The 20,428-nt window shown below is 37.8% G+C and overlaps 1 protein-coding gene across 1 annotated transcript in view; it reads left to right on the forward strand.

Moving 5' to 3' along the window:
- The window catches only part of TPRG1 (tumor protein p63 regulated 1), a 356,970-nt gene extending 337,392 nt beyond the window's left edge, over positions 1-19,578 (forward strand). The window contains exons 6-7 of the mRNA XM_059922075.1: positions 1,537-1,690; positions 19,384-19,578. Coding sequence (XP_059778058.1) covers positions 1,537-1,690; positions 19,384-19,578 — 349 coding nt within the window. The remainder of the gene's footprint in view (positions 1-1,536; positions 1,691-19,383) is intronic.
- The last annotated feature ends 850 nt before the right edge of the window (positions 19,579-20,428 follow it).

Below are 20,428 nucleotides of genomic sequence, written 5' to 3' on the forward strand. Positions count from 1 at the left end.
GGAAAAAAAAAAAAAAAAAGAATGAAGGAAAGTACAGGGGGGGAAGATAAATGTCAGTATAGCAGCTGAGAAAATGAAGGGTTAGAAAGGGAACTTTAGAGGTATTTATGATGTTTTTATTTTCCTCCCTCTTCCTTTTCTTTCTTTTTTTCCCCTTCCTTGGCAAAGGATCAAGTACACAAAAGGTGGGTATCAGCCTTCAAATATAATCATCAAGAATCTGAGAACTGAGCAGCAGAATGAGCCAAGCTCTTTTCTTACTTCGCTTTTGAAAGAAGAAGCTGAGCAATCAGCCCGTTGAGGTGTTATATGCATACGTGTGAGATTGTGTTTGTAGACATTTCTACACGGATAAACATTCAGAAACCACAATGACATTCCCAGAGGAATCCTGTCCTTAATACAGGAAGTGACAGCTTTGTGAAGGCATCACAATTGAGCTCTGGTTTTCCCTTGAGGTCTGGTTTTTCCTTCTAGATCCCAGGATTTAATTTCTAGAAGAAATGAGAGCTCTGTGATGTTCCATGGGGCTGCTTAGAATTACAGGCAACTTAGTTTTAAAGCTTGTCGAACGCAAAGCACCTGAGCTAGGCTTAATCTCCAGGGACCTCTTTTGCACTCAGAGATGTCTAAAACCATAAACCATAAATTCTGATGGGTACATGCAAAAGCAGAGGCCACAGAAATTACAAATTTGTTATCCAATGTGGCCACATTCCCCTGCCACAACTTTCCTCCCATCACCACTCCCAAGCTGACTTTCTCTTGCTCTGTACTTGGGTTTACCAGATGACCAGGCTTGCGCTATAACAGATGGTTACTGCCTCCTACAAAATGTGCGTCAGGACTGTGACCAGGCATACTCTTCCTATGAGCTCTGACGTGTTTGTTGCTGCAATTTTGGTAGATGGAATGTGTGCAGAGAATAGAGAACCATGAGACATAGAAGCTGAGGTCACAGGGCATTTTGAATTGGTCATCAACCCTCTTAAAGATCAGGCATACCCTCTTGGGAAGGTCCCAGTTCTTCCCAGTTCTTGGGAAGTCCCAGTTCTTTTCTCAGTCATTTCTTGCTTGGATTTACTGCTTAGTGGATACTGTAAGTTGTAGTCATCTTCCTTCTCCTCGAAACTGTCTCCCATGTTGACGATGTCTTCCATGTTTCAGCTCCTGTCCCAGCACCTTGACTCTTCCTTCTTCCTTTCTCTTTTAACTTTGACCATCAGAATATTGGCATGAGTTCAGTATCCATATTTCCAGCCATGGCCTCTGTCCAGAGCACCAGAGTCACATTTCCAACCAGGCATTTACCCACAGAATTCTCAACAACGTCTTGAACTCATCATGTTTGAAACCAAATCCACTCTTTTCTTCTCACCTCCTAAATTCCCTGGAGCAATTTAACTAGTTGGTCAGCCAATTATCTCAGCATCAATACAAAGGTTGACTGGGGCATTACATTCCCTTCCCACACTTTTCTATTTGTTTTAATCTAATGAAAATGGCTAATCTAAAGAAAAAACTCCTTTCTTGCAGGAGACAAGGAGAAGGCCTTAGGATCTGCTGGGGAAGTCCAGAGCAGCAGTCACTATTATCCTGTTGGAACCCGTGGTCCACTGAGGTGCCTTATGCTACCTTCACTGAACACCTTATGAAATACACCAGTGAGAAGTTTCTCGAAATCTGCAAGGTAGGAGACAGCTTGGGTATCACTCTCCAATTAGCTTTGTTGGTGAAGCTATGTGCTTTTAAAACATGCACTGTTAAAAAAAAAATAAGATACAACCTGGGGTTTATATAGATAAAAACTATAATAGGTTTATAGGACTTTTTCAGTAAACAGTAAAGCTGTTTTATATTTGAAAAAAAAGAAATCAATATTTATAGTAACCATACCACTGCTGTTTCCTCTTTGCTAATCTCTGAGCAAAAACTGTAGTGTAATATTGTTTTAAAATTGCAGTAGTATTGTTTGTCTGTGTTTATTGCTTACAGGGTACATAAAATTTTGGGTGTATAATTAAATTTGAATTATTTTATTCAGAGAAGGAATGTGGAATAGTGTGAAATATGAAGTCAGATATGGCTCGGTGGTCATGTTTAAGTCACTCTTTTTCTCTGGGCCTTGGTAGTCTCATCTCTAAAATGGACACAATGAACAACTGCCCTTCCTCTCAACCTCACTGGACCATTGTAAGGTTAAATGTGATAAAGCATATATAAATGTTCTGTAAATCATAAAGCAATTAAGAGTTATTTTTAATGCCTTTAAATTTCATCTCCCCGAGTAAATTTAAAATTCATCAGTGGCAGGGAGGTCCCCTTCTACTACGGTTTCATCTTCCCTAGGAGACTTAGCAGTCCTTGGACACTCTGAGTAGTCAGGAAGTAAAACAGCTGGAGCTGTAAACGCAGTGAAAGAGCAACCTGTATACTTCCGACAAAACCAGATGTACACATAGGAGTGTGCTTATGGCCTAGAAATTCTTGCCTTCTCTGTTCTCGCTAAGTTTATCTTTATATGCTGTCATTCACTTCAGAATAGCATAACTTTATTTGCTATAAATTCAAAACATGACAATCTACATCTAAAGTCCTTCTGTGGTTGGATGGCATACATTACATTTCTTGCCTTATTTTAAACACATTTATTCATACAAGTGAATATGTATATGTATAAACAAATATTTTTAATTGGTAAGTTCCCTATTTTATAAAAAAGAATCTGAGGCAAAATGTATGTGGTTAGAGGCTAGATGGAACCTCCATCCCCCCTAACATGTAGGTGAAGTTGGCTTGAATCCCCTTCTGCTCTCAGCAAAGCTCAATTGTCCTCTCAAGATTTATGCAGATGTCCTCAGGGGCTTCTGGTCTCCAGGTTTGCCTCTGACACCAAGCTCTTGCAGGCACTAAATTAGTTCTTTGTATGGATCGTTTTGCTAGTCTCCCTGTTATACTCCTATTTCACAATACCTCAACCCATGCATCAACATCAGCCCCTAGCTTGACTCTTAACCACCCAAAATCAACAATAACAAAAAACCAAAATGAAAACCAGAAAGAACAACATAACACTGACACAAAGGCATTTATGTGAGAGTAGACTCACTGAGGACTTCTGGGAGATAGAGTGGGAGTTTACATCACAATAATGCCCCAAAATTCAAATGGAATATCTGTTCTCCTTATTTTTAAAAGACTTTATTAATAATAATGCTCAGATGCATCGCTTCATAATCTCCTCTCCTTTCCTCTCTATCCTGCTCTTGTTCTTCCCCAAACTCCTGTTCCTTTTCTCTTTCTTATTAAAAGTGCAGAGTCATTTATCTGTTTCTTTTTTTTTAACACTTGTTAATCCAACTGAAAAAACTTAATAATGTATGTTTCCAAAGCCGTTTCCTGCCTTTAAAGGAAAACTGGTTCTAATAATTAATTTAACATATATTTTGAAGTAGTAGTGATTCTCTTTTATTTTAAGTCAAAAATAAATACCAACTGCCTGGGTTATTACGTCTATCACTTCCTGGGCAAAGTCTTCTCTTATTCCTCATATCTGGTGTGTTTAAGCACTTATTTTCTCAGTGTCCTTTGCTGGAAGAAATTCAGGGTAAAGGATTAAAAAAGAAATTCTGTGAACTACAGAGAAATGCCACTGCAGTACTCTAATACTTGATAGTGCTTTATTGTTTTTCTGCCATAGAGAAATAAAATTAAATAATTTAAAAGGAAGCTAAAAAATAAAATATCAAAAGGGGGATGGAAAAAAAGGGGGAATGGAATAACTGTTCCCCAAATACCCATGAACACAATTAGCAGACTGGAGCATTAAGTTTTGGCCAAGACTTCCTATCAGCCAAGGCTAAAGGGGAAACTTGTTGTTCATATAGCTCTCCTTGGATGGAAGAAGGAACAACAGGTGTGTGTGTGTGTATGTGTGCACATGCATGCATAGGTATGAGCACCATGAGTGGTTGGTTAGTTAGTTGGTTGGTTTCCAGTCAATCAAACTACTTTTTGAATCTGTTAAGTGTATTTTCTTTAAGGCTTTTCTCATTAAATTATTCTTCTAAAGTCTTTATTTCGTTCCTGAAAACAATCTGGAACTTTCATTTGCCAAGCCATTTCTCAGTTAAAGGCCACCCCGAGTCCCAGCTCCCTAAGAAAACAAGTGATCTCAGTCTGGGATATGAGATGATGACTGCTCTGATCCAGTTCTTTGTGTCTTGATTTCTCTTTTGTTGTTGGTTTTTGTGTCACAAAGTTATTTGTGTTTAGGACATTTTCCAAAATTGGCTTTGATTAATATTCAGTTTTATTAATGTAAAAGTATAAATAAGAAGAACAGTAATTCTGGGGATATAGAATCCCTTTTGTATGAATATTTTGACATAATAAGATTTTTAAAAGGTGATATAAACTAGTTTTTTCACTTCCCCTATGAATGAAATAGGAAAAAGTGGAAGAACGTGGGGGAAATGCATAACTAAATAAAATACCTGAAGCAATTTAATTCAATTTAGCAAACCTATGATGGCAGAGGAGAGGGAATCATGTACAGCTGAGATATCCACAGTCAAAAATTTCAAATTATTTACAATCTAATTGAGTAACTTGTTTTTAAAAGTACTTTTATAAAATTCATTTTTTTTGTTTTTACTCAGAGTCTTTTCTTCTACAGAACCTGGACTCTCTCTATTTAACAAATGTTTTCTGGTACTTAAAATGTGCAGCTATTCTGATTGTTGTTAAGAATACAAACATAAATGAGACAAGATTCTTGCCTTTGTGGAAGGCATTGCTTAATAGAGGAGGCAGATAAAAATGCAAATATTTTAAAATAAGTGCCAAAGAACTGAAACAGAGTTTGGATCAGATGAAGAGAATTGGAGATAGTTGAAGGTACATGGAGTATCTTAGACACAGACAGTTTAGCTGGAGTTTAATCTTGTATATTTCCCACCATAATTGTATTGGCTCAGATGGTAGGTATAAGGACCTAAACTAAGTTAGGAGTGTTAGGAATGGAGAGAAGATGAAGAGATTTTGAGATATTCAGGGTATCAATGGAAGATGGTAACTGGCATGATATGGTTGGTGAAGGAGAGGAAGAAATCAAAGATGGCATGGTCTGGTTTGGGTAGGTGATGAGTCCATTAATTTGAATGGGGAAAACTGAAAAAAGAGTAGGTTTAAAGGTTTAGTTGAAGACATGCTGAGTTTGAAAAGTCCGTGGAATGTGGGGTTGAGTTGGTGACCAGGCAGTTAGAAATTTAGGTCTTTCTGAAGCTCAGGGGAGAAAGTTGAGCTGTTTATATAGGTTTCAGACCATACAACACTGGGTCGAAGCTGAGTGATGGGGTTGATTGGTCAGAAAAGTACCTGAGGAAGAAGAATTAATGGAAAAAATTGCATTCAAATTCAAATTTATACTATCTCTAAGTCCTTCAGCACTGATATAAAAAAATCACCGTCAAGTTTATGAAATACTAGGTCAAAATACATTACTTCTTTTACCCATCTCACTAACTCTATATCACTTCTACTTCCGGTAAGTGTGATGGTCAAATGGCTTCTTTCCAGACATTCTTGCTTATCTCCAAGCCTTACCAACTTTTTTCAACTTGTGCATGCACATACTTTGCATTACTCATACAAAACAGTTGTGAAAATAGGAAATAATATTTTTGGTATTGATTTTATATTACAAGACATAAAAATAATCTCGTCAGTTATGTAATTACACTTTATATTTATTGATTACAGTTTGCATGTATTCATGTAATTCAAGTAACAAAAACCCTTTGAGGGCAGTATGCTATCTCCACTTTAAAAGTGAAGGTACTTAGAGTGACTAAGTGAATTGATTGAGGTATTATAATAATAACTGTATTTCCACACCCAAATAATTTGCAAATGCTCAGGGAAATAGTTAAAAACCAGAAAGAACTCTGTGTGTGTGTGTGTGTGTGTGTGTGTGTGTGTGTGTGTGTGTTCATAATCATTGCTATGATATAATATGATATGATACTTTACAACCAAGGTTAATTATTCTCAATTGTTTCATCCACTTTATATTTGCAACTTTTAGCATTATCTTCCCTCTTTTAACCATTTGTAACAGAATCAGTTTTGTTTGCCCAATGGGCAGCAAGCCAAACGCTTAGATGCCGAGGTTTTCAGCAGAGAAAAGGTTTATTCACGAGGCAGCCAAGCAAGGAGATGGATGAACAGATCTCAAGTCAGCCTCCCCAAAGACAAGGGCCTTGGGATATTTATGGGATAAAGAAACAGGGTGGTCTGAGACATGGGGAAACGTGATTGGAGGCAAGAAAAAACTGAGGTAATCTGTGCTCTGTGCAGGCGTATCGGAGTTACATTCTTTTTCTTAGGGTGCTTATTCAGAAAATGATGGTGTTGGTATAATCTGAGGGTGGAGTTTTTGGCCTTCTGACATCAAAAGGTCATCCTCTGGACACTTACACAGTTGAACGGTCGGTGGTCTCGACCAATTTGAACTGGACAAGACTAGCTCCATGTTCCTGAAAAACAACTTAAGCCACCATTTCTATGGCCACCCATAAGTTAGAGGCGTTATCTATAGGGGGCAGTTAAAGGACTCTTGTGATATAGTCTCTAACCTACATGAAGCTTGGAGGGCATGCAATTTGCAGGAACAATTAAAGAGAGCTTAGTCAATGAAGGCAGGTTACAGAATAGTATTTATTAAGCAAGTTATAGTTCAAGGGATCTAACTGATGACTGCCCTTGGTTTCACGTTGCCTTGCTGGATTCTCGGACTGTGTGGAGTCTTGCTGAGAGGAACTAGTGATTGAGCCCAGAGCTGTAGAATAATAGTGAATGGATTATGGATGCTCTACAGCTTAATCAAAGTGATTTACAGACCAACGCTTTTTACTTTTGTCTGGCATCTTTCTCCTTATTTTCAAGGGAATTATGAAAGTGAACCAATGTTTTAGCAATCAAATGTAACTTTATATTCTTAACCCCTTGGTTTCCTGCCGCATTAATTCAACAAGTATTTATGTAATTATTTATATATTTTTTATTTTAATTTTTTTTGGCCACGTGGCTCTTGGGATCTTAGTTCCCTGACCAGGGACTGAACCCGGGCCCTGGCAGTGAAAGCGCTGAGTCCTAACCACTGGACTGCCAGGGAATTCCCTAACAAATATTTACTGAATACCTACCTGGCATTGAATACTACATGCTGAGCAATGCTGTAGATAATTGTTGGGATAGCAAGAAGAATAAAACAGATTTTGCCCCCAGACGTTTATAGTGTAGAGGAAGAAGGCAAAAAAGGTAATGAACAAATTATAATTTAATGTGCAAATACTGTTGATAGAGAGATTCAAAGTTTTTATCAGAGACCAGCAGAGAGAACAGATAAGTCCAAAAGTTAACAAATGTGATAACATTTGATGTTAAACTCAAGGTAAGAGTGATTTAAGCATCAAAGCAGGTGGGGAAAGACATTTTAAATAAAAGAAACATGATTAGAAGCTGCAAATTACAGAGGTGTATGAAATGTTCTTGGACAAAGAGTCGTGCACTTAAGCTAGAGTTTAAAGTGTGTGTGTGTGTGCACGCGTGTGCGCGTGTGCATGCGGAGGGCTGGGAAAATGGAATAGGATGAGGATGGAAATTAAGATTTGTAGAAACAACCCTTTTGTAGGAAAAAAAGCTTTTGCCACATCTTCCTTTTTCCATCTATATGCCTGAATTTACCCACAGTCATGGTGTCTCTAAGATAATTCCAAGTAACACGTGCAAGGATGATATAAACATCTGTTTATCTTCTGTTCAGCTGTGTGGTTTCCCAAGGAGTTTCCATTGCTGGGTATTGGATGGACTTTTTACTGCAACATGCTTCACTTGCTGCATGGTGTGGCTGGAACCTGTAGCCTGAAGGCTTGGAAAACCTGCTCAGCTAAAGAATGTGGGCCTGCAGGCATGAAACCTGGTCTCTTTACCCAGTGTAAACAGGAAGCAAGTGATGGTTGTAATAAGGAAAACTGAGACTCTGGGCAGTGAACTGCTGGCAGACAGCATCTGAAGCAAACCAGGGGCCCAGTCACTCAGCTGGTAAATAATCGCTGTAAAGTCAAGAAGAACATTACACACACACACACACACACACACACACACACACAGACACACACAGAGCTATACTTTACCTTAACCAGCACACAGGCCCTATGTAACCGGAGTTGTTAAAACTTGACCCTCTGTTTTTGAGACTGGAATAAAAGAGAGAGCCACGGGTGGGTGTATAAAAGCTTTTAGAGAAAAGTATGTGGCTGGTGGCATTCATATCAAATGACACCGCGTTCCTGTCACACAGATTGAGTTCAGGTGCTTGAAATGCTCAAGAGCCAGCTTGGGGACTTGGCCTTTTGTCTGCCTCCTTCAATGCACAGCTTGTCCCTCTGTCTTCACGGCCCCTCCTCTTTTTAAAGGGCTCACAGAAATGACTAGAAATGAAGTGCATCTGACTCGAATGAAATGCCAAGTTCACTGAGCATGAAATAGTGTCAACTTTTTCTTTCCAGCACTTTGATTCTGAGGCCACAGAGAATTCCCATGAAATAAAGCTTATGATGAGGACTGGGGAGGCATCCAGTAACCCAAACTGATATATATTGATCTGTGAAAAGGCATCCTGACAATCCAGAGAGTGTTGACCATGGAAATATTGAGGTGAATTGATGAATTGCACTTTGGACTTCTGGAAATCATAGTTCAGTGATGACAGTGATGATGTAGTTAATGATTTATTGACAATATTCATTATTGGCAATAGGCTTCCTTTAATGCTTTTGCAATATGATTCCAAATTCCAGCCTCATCTTATTCACCTTCCCCAACCCTTCCTGAAAGACATTAGCATGTGGGCACACACACATAGAGCTTATTACAAACCCTTTGTTTATTAAAGTTAGTTTAATCTATGCAACCAACCTATGAGTTTGATGGTATTAATAACCTTATTTTATAGAAAGGAAACTATAAAATTCAGAGAGGTTAGGTAACTTGCCCAAGGTCACACAGCTCGTGAGGGCCATATTTGCAATGTAAGAGCAGATCTGTTTGATCTTAATACTCACGTTACATCATGCTATATACTTCCTTTAGTTCAGTGGTTCTCAACAGGAGACGATTTTACCCCTGGGGCACATTGGCAATATCTGGGCAACACTATTGGTTGCCATACCTGGGGTTGTGGTGCCACTGGTATCTGGTGGGTAAAGCTAGGGATGCTGCTTAACTTCCTAAAATACAGAGGACATACTCCCCTGCAGCAGAGGATTATTTGGTCCAAAACAGCAATAGTTCCAAGGTAAAGAAATCTTGGGTTAGTTGTATAGATGGACAGCCATACTTCTGACTTTAATTCTTAGAAAACTGGATGAAATATTTGAGATGCCTACATGAAATGCAACAGAATAAAAAATAATTTTTGCCTCGAGTATTTGGTGGGGCATTGTGGAAGAGATAGGATTTGAGCTTGGTTTTGAAAAATGAGTAAGAGCGTGAGCACTATAGATCTTTGTGGATTGAACAGACTGTCAGAGCTAGAGGTTCTTAGGCAAGCTTAATACAGTGGGTTTTTTGTTTTTGTTTTTTACATTTTTATTTATTTATTTATTTATTTTTGTCTGTGTTGGGTCTTCGTTTCTTTTTTTTTTTTTTTTAAGATTTTTAGAAATTTCATGTAATGTCTGAAACATTTATATTAACATATTTCCATACATATTTCCATACAAATAAAAATATAAGATTTTTAGAAATTTCATGTAATGTCTGAAACATTTATATTAACATATTTCCATACAAATAACCCAATGAAAGTTTAGTATTAGTTGTTTTGTTTGTTTTTTTATACTGCAGGTTCTTATTAGGCATCAGTTTTATACACATCAGTGTATACATGTCAATCCCAATCGCCCAATTCAGCACACCACCATCCCCACCTCACCGCAGTTTTCCCCCCTTGGTGTCCATATGTCCATTCTCTACATCTGTGTCTCAACTTCTGCCCTGCAAACTGGCTCATCTGTACCATTTTTCTAGGTTCCGCATACATGCATTAATATACGATATTTGTTTTTCTCTTTCTGACTTACTTCACTCTGTATGACAGTCTCTAGATCCATCCACGTCTCAACAAATGACTCAATTTCGTTCCTTTTTATGGCTGAGTAATATTCCATTGTATATATGTACCACAACTTCTTTATCCATTCGTCTGTTGATGGGCATTTAGGTTGCTTCCATGACCTGGCTATTGTAAATGGTGCTGCAATGAACATTCGGGTGCATGTGTCTTTTTGAATTACGGTTTTCTCTGGGTATATGCCCAGTAGTGGGATTGCTGGGTCATATGGTAATTCTATTTTTAGTTTTTTAAGGAACCTCCATATTGTTCTCCATAGTGGCTGTATCAATTTACACTCTCACCAACAGTGCAAGAGGTTTCCCTTTTCTCCACACCCTCTCCAGCATTTGTTGTTTGTAGATTTTCTGATGATGCCCATTCTAACAGGAGTGAGGTGATACCTCATTGTAGTTTTGATTTGCATTTCTCTAATAATTAGTGATGTTGAGCATCTTTTCATGTGCTTCGTGGCCGTCTGTATGTCTTCTTTGGAGAAATGTCTATTTAGGTCTTCTGCCCATTTTTGGATTGGGGTGTTTGTTTCTTTGATATTGAGCTGAATGAGCTGTTTATATATTTTGGAGATTAATCCTTTGTCCGTTGATTCGTTTGCAAATATTTTCTCCCATTCTGAGGGTTGTCTTTTTGTCTTGTTTATGGTTTCCTTTGCTGTGCAAAAGCTTTGAAGTTTCATTAGGTCCCACTTGTTTATTTTTGTTTTTATTTCCATTACTCTAGGAGGTGGATCAAAAAAGATCTTGCTGTGATTTATGTCAAAGAGTGTTCTTCCTATGTTTTCCTCTAAGAGTTTTATAGTGTCCAGTCTTATATTTAGGTCTCTAATCCATTTTGAGTTTATTTTTGTGTATGGTGTTAGGGAGTATTCTAATTTCATTCTTTTACATGTAGCTGTCCAGTTTTCCCAGCACCACTTATTGAAGAGACTGTCTTTTCTCCATTGTATATCTTTGCCTCCTTTGTCATAGATTAGTTGACCATAGGTGCGTGGGTTAATCTCTGGGCTTTCTATCTTGTTCCATTGATCTATGTTTCTGTTTTTGTGCCAGTACCATATTGTCTTGATTACTGTAGCTTTGTAGTATAGTCTGAAGTCAGGGAGTCTGATTCCTCCAGCTCCATTTTTTTGCCTCAAGACTGCCTTTGGCTATTCGGGGTCTTTTGTGTCCCCATACAAATTTTAAGATGATTTGTTCTAGCTCCGTAAAAAATGCCATTGGTAATTTGATAGGGATTGCATTGAATCTGTAGATTGCTTTGGGTAGTATACTCATTTTCACAATGTTGATTCTTCCAATCCAAGAACATGGTATATCTCTCCATCTGTTGGTATCATCTTTAATTTCTTTCATCAGTGTCTTATAGTTTTCTGCATACAGGTCTTTTGTTTCCCTAGGTAGGTTTATTCCTAGGTATTTTATTCTTTTTGTTGCAATGGTAAATGGGAGTGTTTCCATAATTTCTCTTTCAAATTTTTCATCATTAGTGTATAGGAATGCAAGAGATTTCTGTGCATTAATTTTGTATCCTGCAACTTTACCATATTCATTAATTAGCTCTAGCAGTTTTCTGGTGGCAGTTTTAGGATTCTCTATGTATAGTATCATGTCATCTGCAAACAGTGACAGTTTTACTTCTTCTTTTCCAATTTGTATTCCTTTTATTTCTTTTTCTTCTCTGATTGCCGTGGCTAGGACTTCCAGAACTATGTTGAATAATAGTGGTGAGAGTGGACATCCTTGTCTCGTTCCTGATCTTAGAGGAAATGCTTTCAGTTTTTCACCATTGAGAATGATGTTTGCTGTGGGTTTGTCATATATGGCCTTTATTATGTTGAGGTAGGTTCCCTCTATGTCCACTTTCTGGAGAGTTTTTATCAGAAATGGGTGTTGAATTTTGTCAAAAGCTTTTTCTGCATCTATTGAGATGATCATATGGTTTTTATTCTTCAATTTGTTAATATGGTGTATCACATTGATTGATTTGCGTATATTGAAGAATCCTTGCATCCCTGGGATAAATCCCACTTGATCGTGGTGTATGATCCTTTTAATGTGTTGTTGGATTCTGTTTGCTAGTATTTTGTTGAGGATTTTTGCATCTATATTCATCAGTGATATTGGTCTGTAATTTTCTTTTTTTGTAGTGTCTTTGTCTGGTTTTGGTATCAGGGTGATGGTGGCCTTATAGAATGAGTTTGGGAGTGTTCCTTCCTCTGCAATTTTTTGGAAGAGTTTGAGAAGGATGGGTGTTAGCTCTTCTCTAAATGTTTGATAGAATTCACCTGTGAAGCCATCTGGTCCTGGACTTTTGTTTGTTGGAAGATTTTTAATCACAGTTTCAATTTCATTACTTGTGATTGGTCTGTTCATATTTTCTTTTTCTTCCTGGTTCATTCTTGGAAGGTTATACCTTTCTAAGAATTTGTCCATTTCTTCCAGGTTGTCCATTTTATTGGCGTAAAGTTGCTTGTAGTAGTCTCTTAGGATGCTTTGTATTTCTGCGGTGTCTGTTGTAACTTCTCCTTTTTCATTTCTGATTTTATTGATTTGAGTCCTCTCCCTCTTTTTCTTGATGAGTCTGGCTAATGGCTTATCAATTTTGTTTATCTTCTCAAAGAACCAACTTTTAGTTTTATTGATCTTTGCTATTGTTTTCTTTGTTTCTATTTCATTTTTTTCTGCTCTGATCTTTATGATTTCTTTCCTTCTGCTAACTTTGGGTTTTGTTTGTTCTTCTTTCTCTAGTTTCTTTAGGTGTAAGGTTAGATTGTTTACTTGAGATTTTTCTTGTTTCTTTAGGTAGGCTTGTATAGCTATAAACTTCCCTCTTAGAACCGCTTTTGCTGCATCCCATAGGTTTTGGGTCGTCGTGTTTTCATTGTCATTTGTCTCTAGGTATTTTTTTATTTCCTCTTTGATTTCTTCAGTGATCTCTTGGTTATTTAGTAACGTATTGTTTAGCCTCCATGTGTTTCTCCTTTTTACGTTTTTTTCCCTGTAATTCATTTCTAATCTCATAGCGTTGTGGTCAGAAAAGATGCTTGATATGATTTCAATTTTCTTAAATTTACTGAGGCTTGATTTGTGACCCAAGATGTGATCTATCCTGGAGAATGTTCCATGCGCACTTGAGAAGAACGTGTAATCTGCTGTTTTTGGATGGAATGTCCTATATATATCAATTAAATCTATCTGGTCTATTGTGTCATTTAAAGCTTCTGTTTCCTTATTTATTTTCATTTTTGATGATCTGTCCATTGGTGTAAGTGAGGTGTTAAAGTCCCCCACTATTATTGTGTTACTGTCGATTTCCTCTTTTATAGCTGTTAGCAGTTGCCTTATGTATTGAGGTGCTCCTATGTTGGGTGCATATATATTTATAATTGTTATATATTCTTCTTGCATTGATCCCTGGATCATTATGTAGTGTCCTTCCTTGTCTCTTGTAACATTCTTTATTTTAAAGTCTATTTTATCTGATATGAGTATAGCTACTCCAGCTTTCTTTTGATTTCCATTTGCATGGAATATCTTTTTCCATCCCCTCACTTTCAGTCTGTATGTGTCCCTAGGTCTAAAGTGGGTCTCTTGTAGACAGCATATATATGGGTCTTGTTTTTGTATCCATTCAGCCAGTCTATGTCTTTTAGCTGGGGCATTTAATCCATTCACGTTTAAGGTAATTATCGATATGTATGTTCCTATGACCATTTTCTTAATTGTTTTGGGTTTGTTTTTGTAGGTCCTTTTCTTCTCTTGTGTTTCCCACTTAGAGAAGTTCCTTTAGCATTTGTTGTAGAGCTGGTTTGGTGGTGCTGAATTCTCTTAGCTTTTGCTTGTCTGTAAAGCTTTTGATTTCTCCATCAAACCTAAATGAGATCTTTGCCGGGTAGAGTAATCTTGGTTGTAAGTTCTTCCCTTTCATCACTTTAAGTATATCATGCCACTCCCTTCTGGCTTGCAGAGTTTCTGCTGAGAAATCAGCTGTTAACCTTATGGGAGTTCCCTTGTATGTTATTTGTCGTTTTTCCCTTGCTGCTTTCAATAATTTTTCTTTGTCTTTAATTTTTGCCACTTTGATTACTATGTGTCTCGGTGTGTTTCTCCTTGGGTTTATTCTGTATGGGACTCTCTGTGCTTCCTGGACTTGGGTGGCTATTTCCTTTCCCATGTTAGGGAAGTTTTCGACTATAATCTCTTCAAATATTTTCTCTGGTCCTTTCTCTCTCTCTTCTCCTTCTGGGACCCCTATAATGCGAATGTTGTTGCGTTTAATGTTGTCCCAGAGGTCTCTTAGGCTGTCTTCATTTCTTTTCATTCTTTTTTCTTTAGTCTGTTCTGCAGCAGTGAATTCCACCATTCTGTCTTCCAGGTCACTTATCCGTTCTTCTGCCTCAGTTGTTCTGCTATTGATTCCTTCTAGTGTAGTTTTCATTTCAGTTATTGTATTGGTCATCTCTGTTTGTTTGTTCTTTAATTCTTCTAGGTCTTTGTTAATCATTTCTTGCATCTTCTCAATCTTTGCCTCCATTCTTATTCCGAGGTCCTGGATCATCTTCACTATCATTATTCTGAATTCTTTTTCTGGAAGGTTGCCTATCTCCACTTCATTTAGTTGTTTTTCTGGGGTTTTTTCTTGTTCCTTCATCTGGTACATAGCCCTCTGCCTTTTCATCTTCTCTATCTTTCTGTAACTTGGGTCTTTGTTTCTGTGTGAAAGCTTTCTCTAGTTGTGGCAAGCGGGAGCCACTCTTCATCGCGGTGCACGGGCCTCTCACTGTTGCCGCCTCTCTTGTTGCGGAGCACAGGCTCCAGACGCGCAGGCTCAGTAGTTGTGGCTTGCGGGCCCAGTTGCTCCGCGGCATGTGGGATCCTCCCAGACCAGGGCTCGAACCCATGTTCCCTGAATCGGCGGGCAGACTCTCAACCACTGGGCCACCAGGGAAGCCCAATACAGTGGGTTTTTTAAAAAAATTTTTTAAAGGAAAAGACTTCTAAAAATAAGATCTTACTTAGAACCCCAATACATAAAACCTATAAAAATAGAGCAGCTCTGATTGATTTGATTATAGGGACTGAAGCTTACCTTTTACCTTTTCTTCCATATCTTCTCCCCAGATCCTCAGGTATCTGTTGTTTTAACACTATTAATAATGGCGCTTTCTTTCTTTTCAAAAGAATCCTGGTTTGGATGATAAATTGTAAGGTCATCCAACCTATGAAGAAATCTAGTGTTCTAAGGAACAAGTTATAAAAATTATTGAGTCTGATTTTTTCTCTATCCCTTTTGAAAATGAGGAACATAAATTCTTTCCTAAATATTAGGATTTCATTCAAATGCTTTTAGCAACTTATATAACTATAATATAGATATCAAAATCTGGAAATTAAACATTGGTACAATACTATTAACTAAACTACAGACCTTATTTAAATTTCATCAGTTTTTTGTTTTGTTTTTCCTAATGTCCTCTGTCTGCTCCAGGATCCAATCCAGGATCCCATGTTACATTTAATTATCCTGTCTCTTTATTCTGTTTCACAGTCTTTCCTTTATTTTCATGACCTTGGTGCTTTTGAAGAATACTGGTTGGTTATTTTGTAGAATGTTCTCACTGTGGGTTTGCCTGATGCTTTCTCATGATTAGATTGAAGTCTGCTTTTTTGGGGGCACAGATACTGCAGAAATGATGTTGTGTCCTTTCACTACCTCATATTGCAGGCACACGATGCCTGTATGTCTTATTACCAATGATGTTAACCATGATCACTTGTCTAAGATGGGGTATGCTATATTGTTCCTTTGTAAAGTTAGTATTTTTCCCTTTATAATTGATAAATATTTTGGAAGAGGTACTTTGATGCTCAACCCATGTTTTTTGAAGTCATGGTTTCTGAGTAGAATTTAATATAGCCTTTGGCATCTAGGGAACTTTTATTATTTTAAAATAGTGCATATCACAGGTTTTTACAAAAGTGCTTTCTGGAGTCTATCATGCGTATTAAAGAAATGGCATTCAAAGTCTGAAACTGAAGGGAATAGGACTAAGGAAGCGAAAATTGTTCTTGCTTGTAAGTGATAATATTTATGTCTATAAATAGTATGCTTTAAAAATATTTTTGAGCAATGCACTTGGATCTGATGAGGTTGGTATTTAACATCATTATCATTATTATTATTTTCCCATTTTCAGATGTGTAAACTAAGGCTCAGGGAGATTAAATGATTTTTCCAAGTCTAATCATCAGTAACAGATAGGGCAAGGGAACATACTTTTTTCCCACTATACGCAGTGATGGAATGGACATGGTTAGATTGCAGTGAGTTCCATATCACTGATATGTCCATGTAGAAGGGTGTGGCTTCTTGGAGAGGATGAGTCTAGGCAAATTAAACAATAGATGAGTGGCTGGATCTATAAACCTAAGATCGCTTCTGACCTTGATTATTCCATGTTATTAGTTTATTCTTCCAATTTTGCTTTTCTCTCTTGGAAACTTAAGAAAGAACACTTCTTTCTGACTTTTTTTTTTTAAGATACTGGTGATGTATTTTCTTTTCTTGTTTTTTATAAATTTTATTTATTTATTTATTTATTTTTGGCTGCGTTGGGTCTTTTGTTGCTGCGCGTGGGCTTTCTCTAGTTGCAGCGAGCAGGGACCACCCTACCTTGCAGTGCGCGGGCTTCTCGTTGTGGTGGCTTATCTTGTTGTGGAGCACAGGCTTTAGGCACGCAGGCTTCAGTAGTTGTGGCATGCAGGCTCAGTAGTTGTGGCTCGCAGGCTCTAGAGTGCAGGCTCAGTAGTTGTGGCGCATGGGCTTAGTTGCTCCATGGCATGTGGGATCTTCCCGGACCAGGGCTCGAACCTGTGTCCCCTGCATTGGCAGGTGGATTCTTAACCACTGCCCCACTAGGGAAGTCCCCTTTCTGGCTTTCTTATCCAATCAACTAAAGAACTGGTGGAGTTTGCTGTAAGGGACGATGTCCTCCTTTCCAGAGTCCCCAGACTACATGACTATAGTTTGTTTCATTCAATGATACTAATATTTAGATCCATTCTAAGGTCTTAAAGAGGGTGCTAGGACTGGGAACTAGTAATAAGAGGTAACTTCTGTCTGTCTTTGTCACTATAGACTCATGGAAAACAAGCAAAATCCTACTTGTCTGTTGGATTCTTTAGTCAGTGATCTTTAGAAGTGAGTCTGTTTTTTAAATTAAGGTTTGACATTATCTAATTTGGTAAATATTACTTGAACTAAAGTAGAGGGACAAGTACCTTAGTTTATTTTGAAAACCCACAGATACTGAGGCACTCTAGCAAACTCTATGTTGTTTATCATAAAGTCACTATTTTTTTAACTTCTGGTATCATCCCCAAACCATAGATTTAAATGCATCTTTTCAAAAGAGCACACTGAGGCTCAAAAAGCAGAAGAGAATTTACAATGTCACAGAGCAAGTAAATCAGCAGTATTATTTGCATGGCTTTTCTTTCTTTCTTTCTTTTTTTCTTATAGGTTAGGTCAAATAGTAGTGATGTATATATTCTAAATTTTAGATTCTTTTTCTTACCAACAGGGAAACTAAGCCTACAATGGAGAAGTGGTTGCCCAAGGGCAATTTGGTATAAAATTAAGAATCCAGGATAAAACCTATATTGAAAATGGGATTATGGGGAAAGACTACAGGCTTCTCTTTCTTCATTGAATCGTCATTCTGTATTAGTCCCTCAAAGCCAAGATTGGCCTCCTCATGGAGAAAAGGAAAAACAATGGTCACTTTATTGAACATGCTTAATAATTTAGATTGATATTGGAATATACTCTAAAAGTTTTAATTTAGACTTGTAAGCCAGTTGCCTAGGAAACATATTTGGATCTCACTGTGAGTAGGCCCTTATTCCTAATGTTCCTTTTTACCATGATGCAGAAAGTGGAGTAATTCTGGAAAAATCATTTACCTTCTATGAGTCTTGATTTCCAACACGGGAATATCATACCTTCTTTTACTTACCTGATAGGCTTATACTGGAATGAGATAATGGATATACAAGAGCTTATTGGAAATACAAAGATATGAGCTTTCCTAATTCATTTTCTTCTTTATATCTCTGTTTGCAGTGCTCCCTGAATTACCCTCCTCGTAACCCAATTCAACTTGATTTGACCAAAAGAAGGAATTTTTTTTCACTCATTTAACTTAAAGTTCAGGATAGGCTGATCCAGTAACTCAAATGGCTTTGTGAAGAATTTCTCTCTCTCCATGTCTTAGTTCTTTCACTTTTGTTGGTTTCAGTCTCAGTCAGGTTCTCACTGTGTGGCCAAAATGACCATGAATACCTCCGGGCTTGGATGCCATCAGTTTCACAACCACATTTGTCATGTGCCCATACCTGAATCAATCTCCTTAACCAGAGGAATGGATTCCTCTGATTGGTTAGGACTGAGTCATGTGCTAAAGTCAGCTCCACTTAAGCTATTTGGACTAAATGGAAGAATGTGGTTCTCCAAAGGAAAATCGAGGTACTCTTATTGGAAGAAGAGTCTCAAATGGAGGAAAGGATGCTGGCTTGGAAAGAACAGCAGCTGTCAGATAGGCCCTCTCTAACCTCGTTTCACCCATTGAAACCCTATTAACCCTTAAAGGATTGTCTCAAGAGTTTCCTTTTGAAGTCATTCCTAATCCTCTAACCACGTATGATTTCTCCCTCTTTTGTGTTTCTTTAGCATCATGTGCCTCTTTTTGCTGTTTATTTTCGTGGACTTTGTACGATCATCACAAGTTCATTTTTTATGTTATTATAGTGTCACTTCTGTGAGGGCAGAGACTATATCTCTCTTGTCTTTGAGTCTTCAGCAGTACCCGACTGGTGTCTGATCCATAATGGACTATCAGCAAATATTTATTAAACTGACTTCTTAATGTTGTACAAGTTATGAATAATGAAAAATAAACAAGGTGTGGCAGCTAATTTTATTATGTACATAATTTATTAACTGATTAATTTATTAAAAGACTAACAGAAGCAATGTTAACAATTCTGAGATACGATTTCTGTTTAAGAAGTAAGAATAACTGCAGCTGCAGGAGAGTGGTCAACTTTTGTGAGCACTGGCTGAGGAGGGGGTGTCTCTGGACCTACTCTACATTCACTAACTCTGTACCTTCTTTTCCTCTTCAGTCGTCCGGGTTTAGGTCTAAGCTTGTTCCAGCTATCCAGAATGCCCACAGGAATTCCACTGGATCTGGAAGAGGAAAGGGATTGATGGTGTTAACTGAACCCGTTTTGATTGAGACCTACACGGGTCTGATGTCATTCACTGGAAACTGCAACAAACTTGGCTATTCCCTTGCCCGGGGGAGTGTTGGTTTTTGACATTCTTTTTGGGGGATAAGTACATCATCCATAGCTACATCATTACTGAAGATTCTGTTTCAGCCCACCATATTTTTGGACTGAAACAATTAGTTACTGTTAAATAATATTACATGATTTTGAAGATTCAGTATCTTAGGGGACCTAAAAGCTTGATTAGACTGATAAATACACACTTCAGACCTTATATAAGGATAATCAAATTTCTTAAAACCAGAAAATAAATTTTCCTGAGCCCATCAAATAATGTTGGCAAATGAGTGACAAATGAACACCTGATCATAAACTTGGGGAGGACCCTCTGGGTTCTTGTTTCTCTGTCCTCTAAATGTAGACATGTTCTTGGTCTTTATTTTCAGCCCTCTGACCCCGATCTTCTCTCTCACTGGGGTCTCAATCTATATAATTTTAGCTACCTTTTTTATGAGGATGACTTCCAAATCCATATTCTCATCCCTGGTGTTTAAGACTCAGTTTTGCATTTCTGTCTGCTGATCATCTATATCAGTGTTCCAATGGCCACTTTTACTCAGCATCTTCAAAATCTTGGATTTCTGTATGGGATTTTAATGGTCTCAGTCATCATCCCTGAAATCCATCAGTTTTGATGTCTTTAAACTTCTTGCCAGATACATTCCATATAGTATCTGTCTTTGTCTGGGCTGCTATAACAAAAATACTACATACTGGGTGGCTTATAAACAACATAAATTTATTTCTTACTGTTCTGGAGGCTGCAATTCTGAGATTAGGGTGCCAGCCTGGTCAGGTGAGGGCCCTCTTCTGGGGCTCAGATTTCCTGTTATATCCTTACAGGTAAAGGGGCAAGAGTGTTCTCTTGTGCTTCTTT

The sequence above is a fragment of the Balaenoptera ricei genome, chromosome 4, assembly GCF_028023285.1.
Source record: "Balaenoptera ricei isolate mBalRic1 chromosome 4, mBalRic1.hap2, whole genome shotgun sequence".
NCBI classification, from domain to species: domain Eukaryota; kingdom Metazoa; phylum Chordata; class Mammalia; order Artiodactyla; family Balaenopteridae; genus Balaenoptera; species Balaenoptera ricei.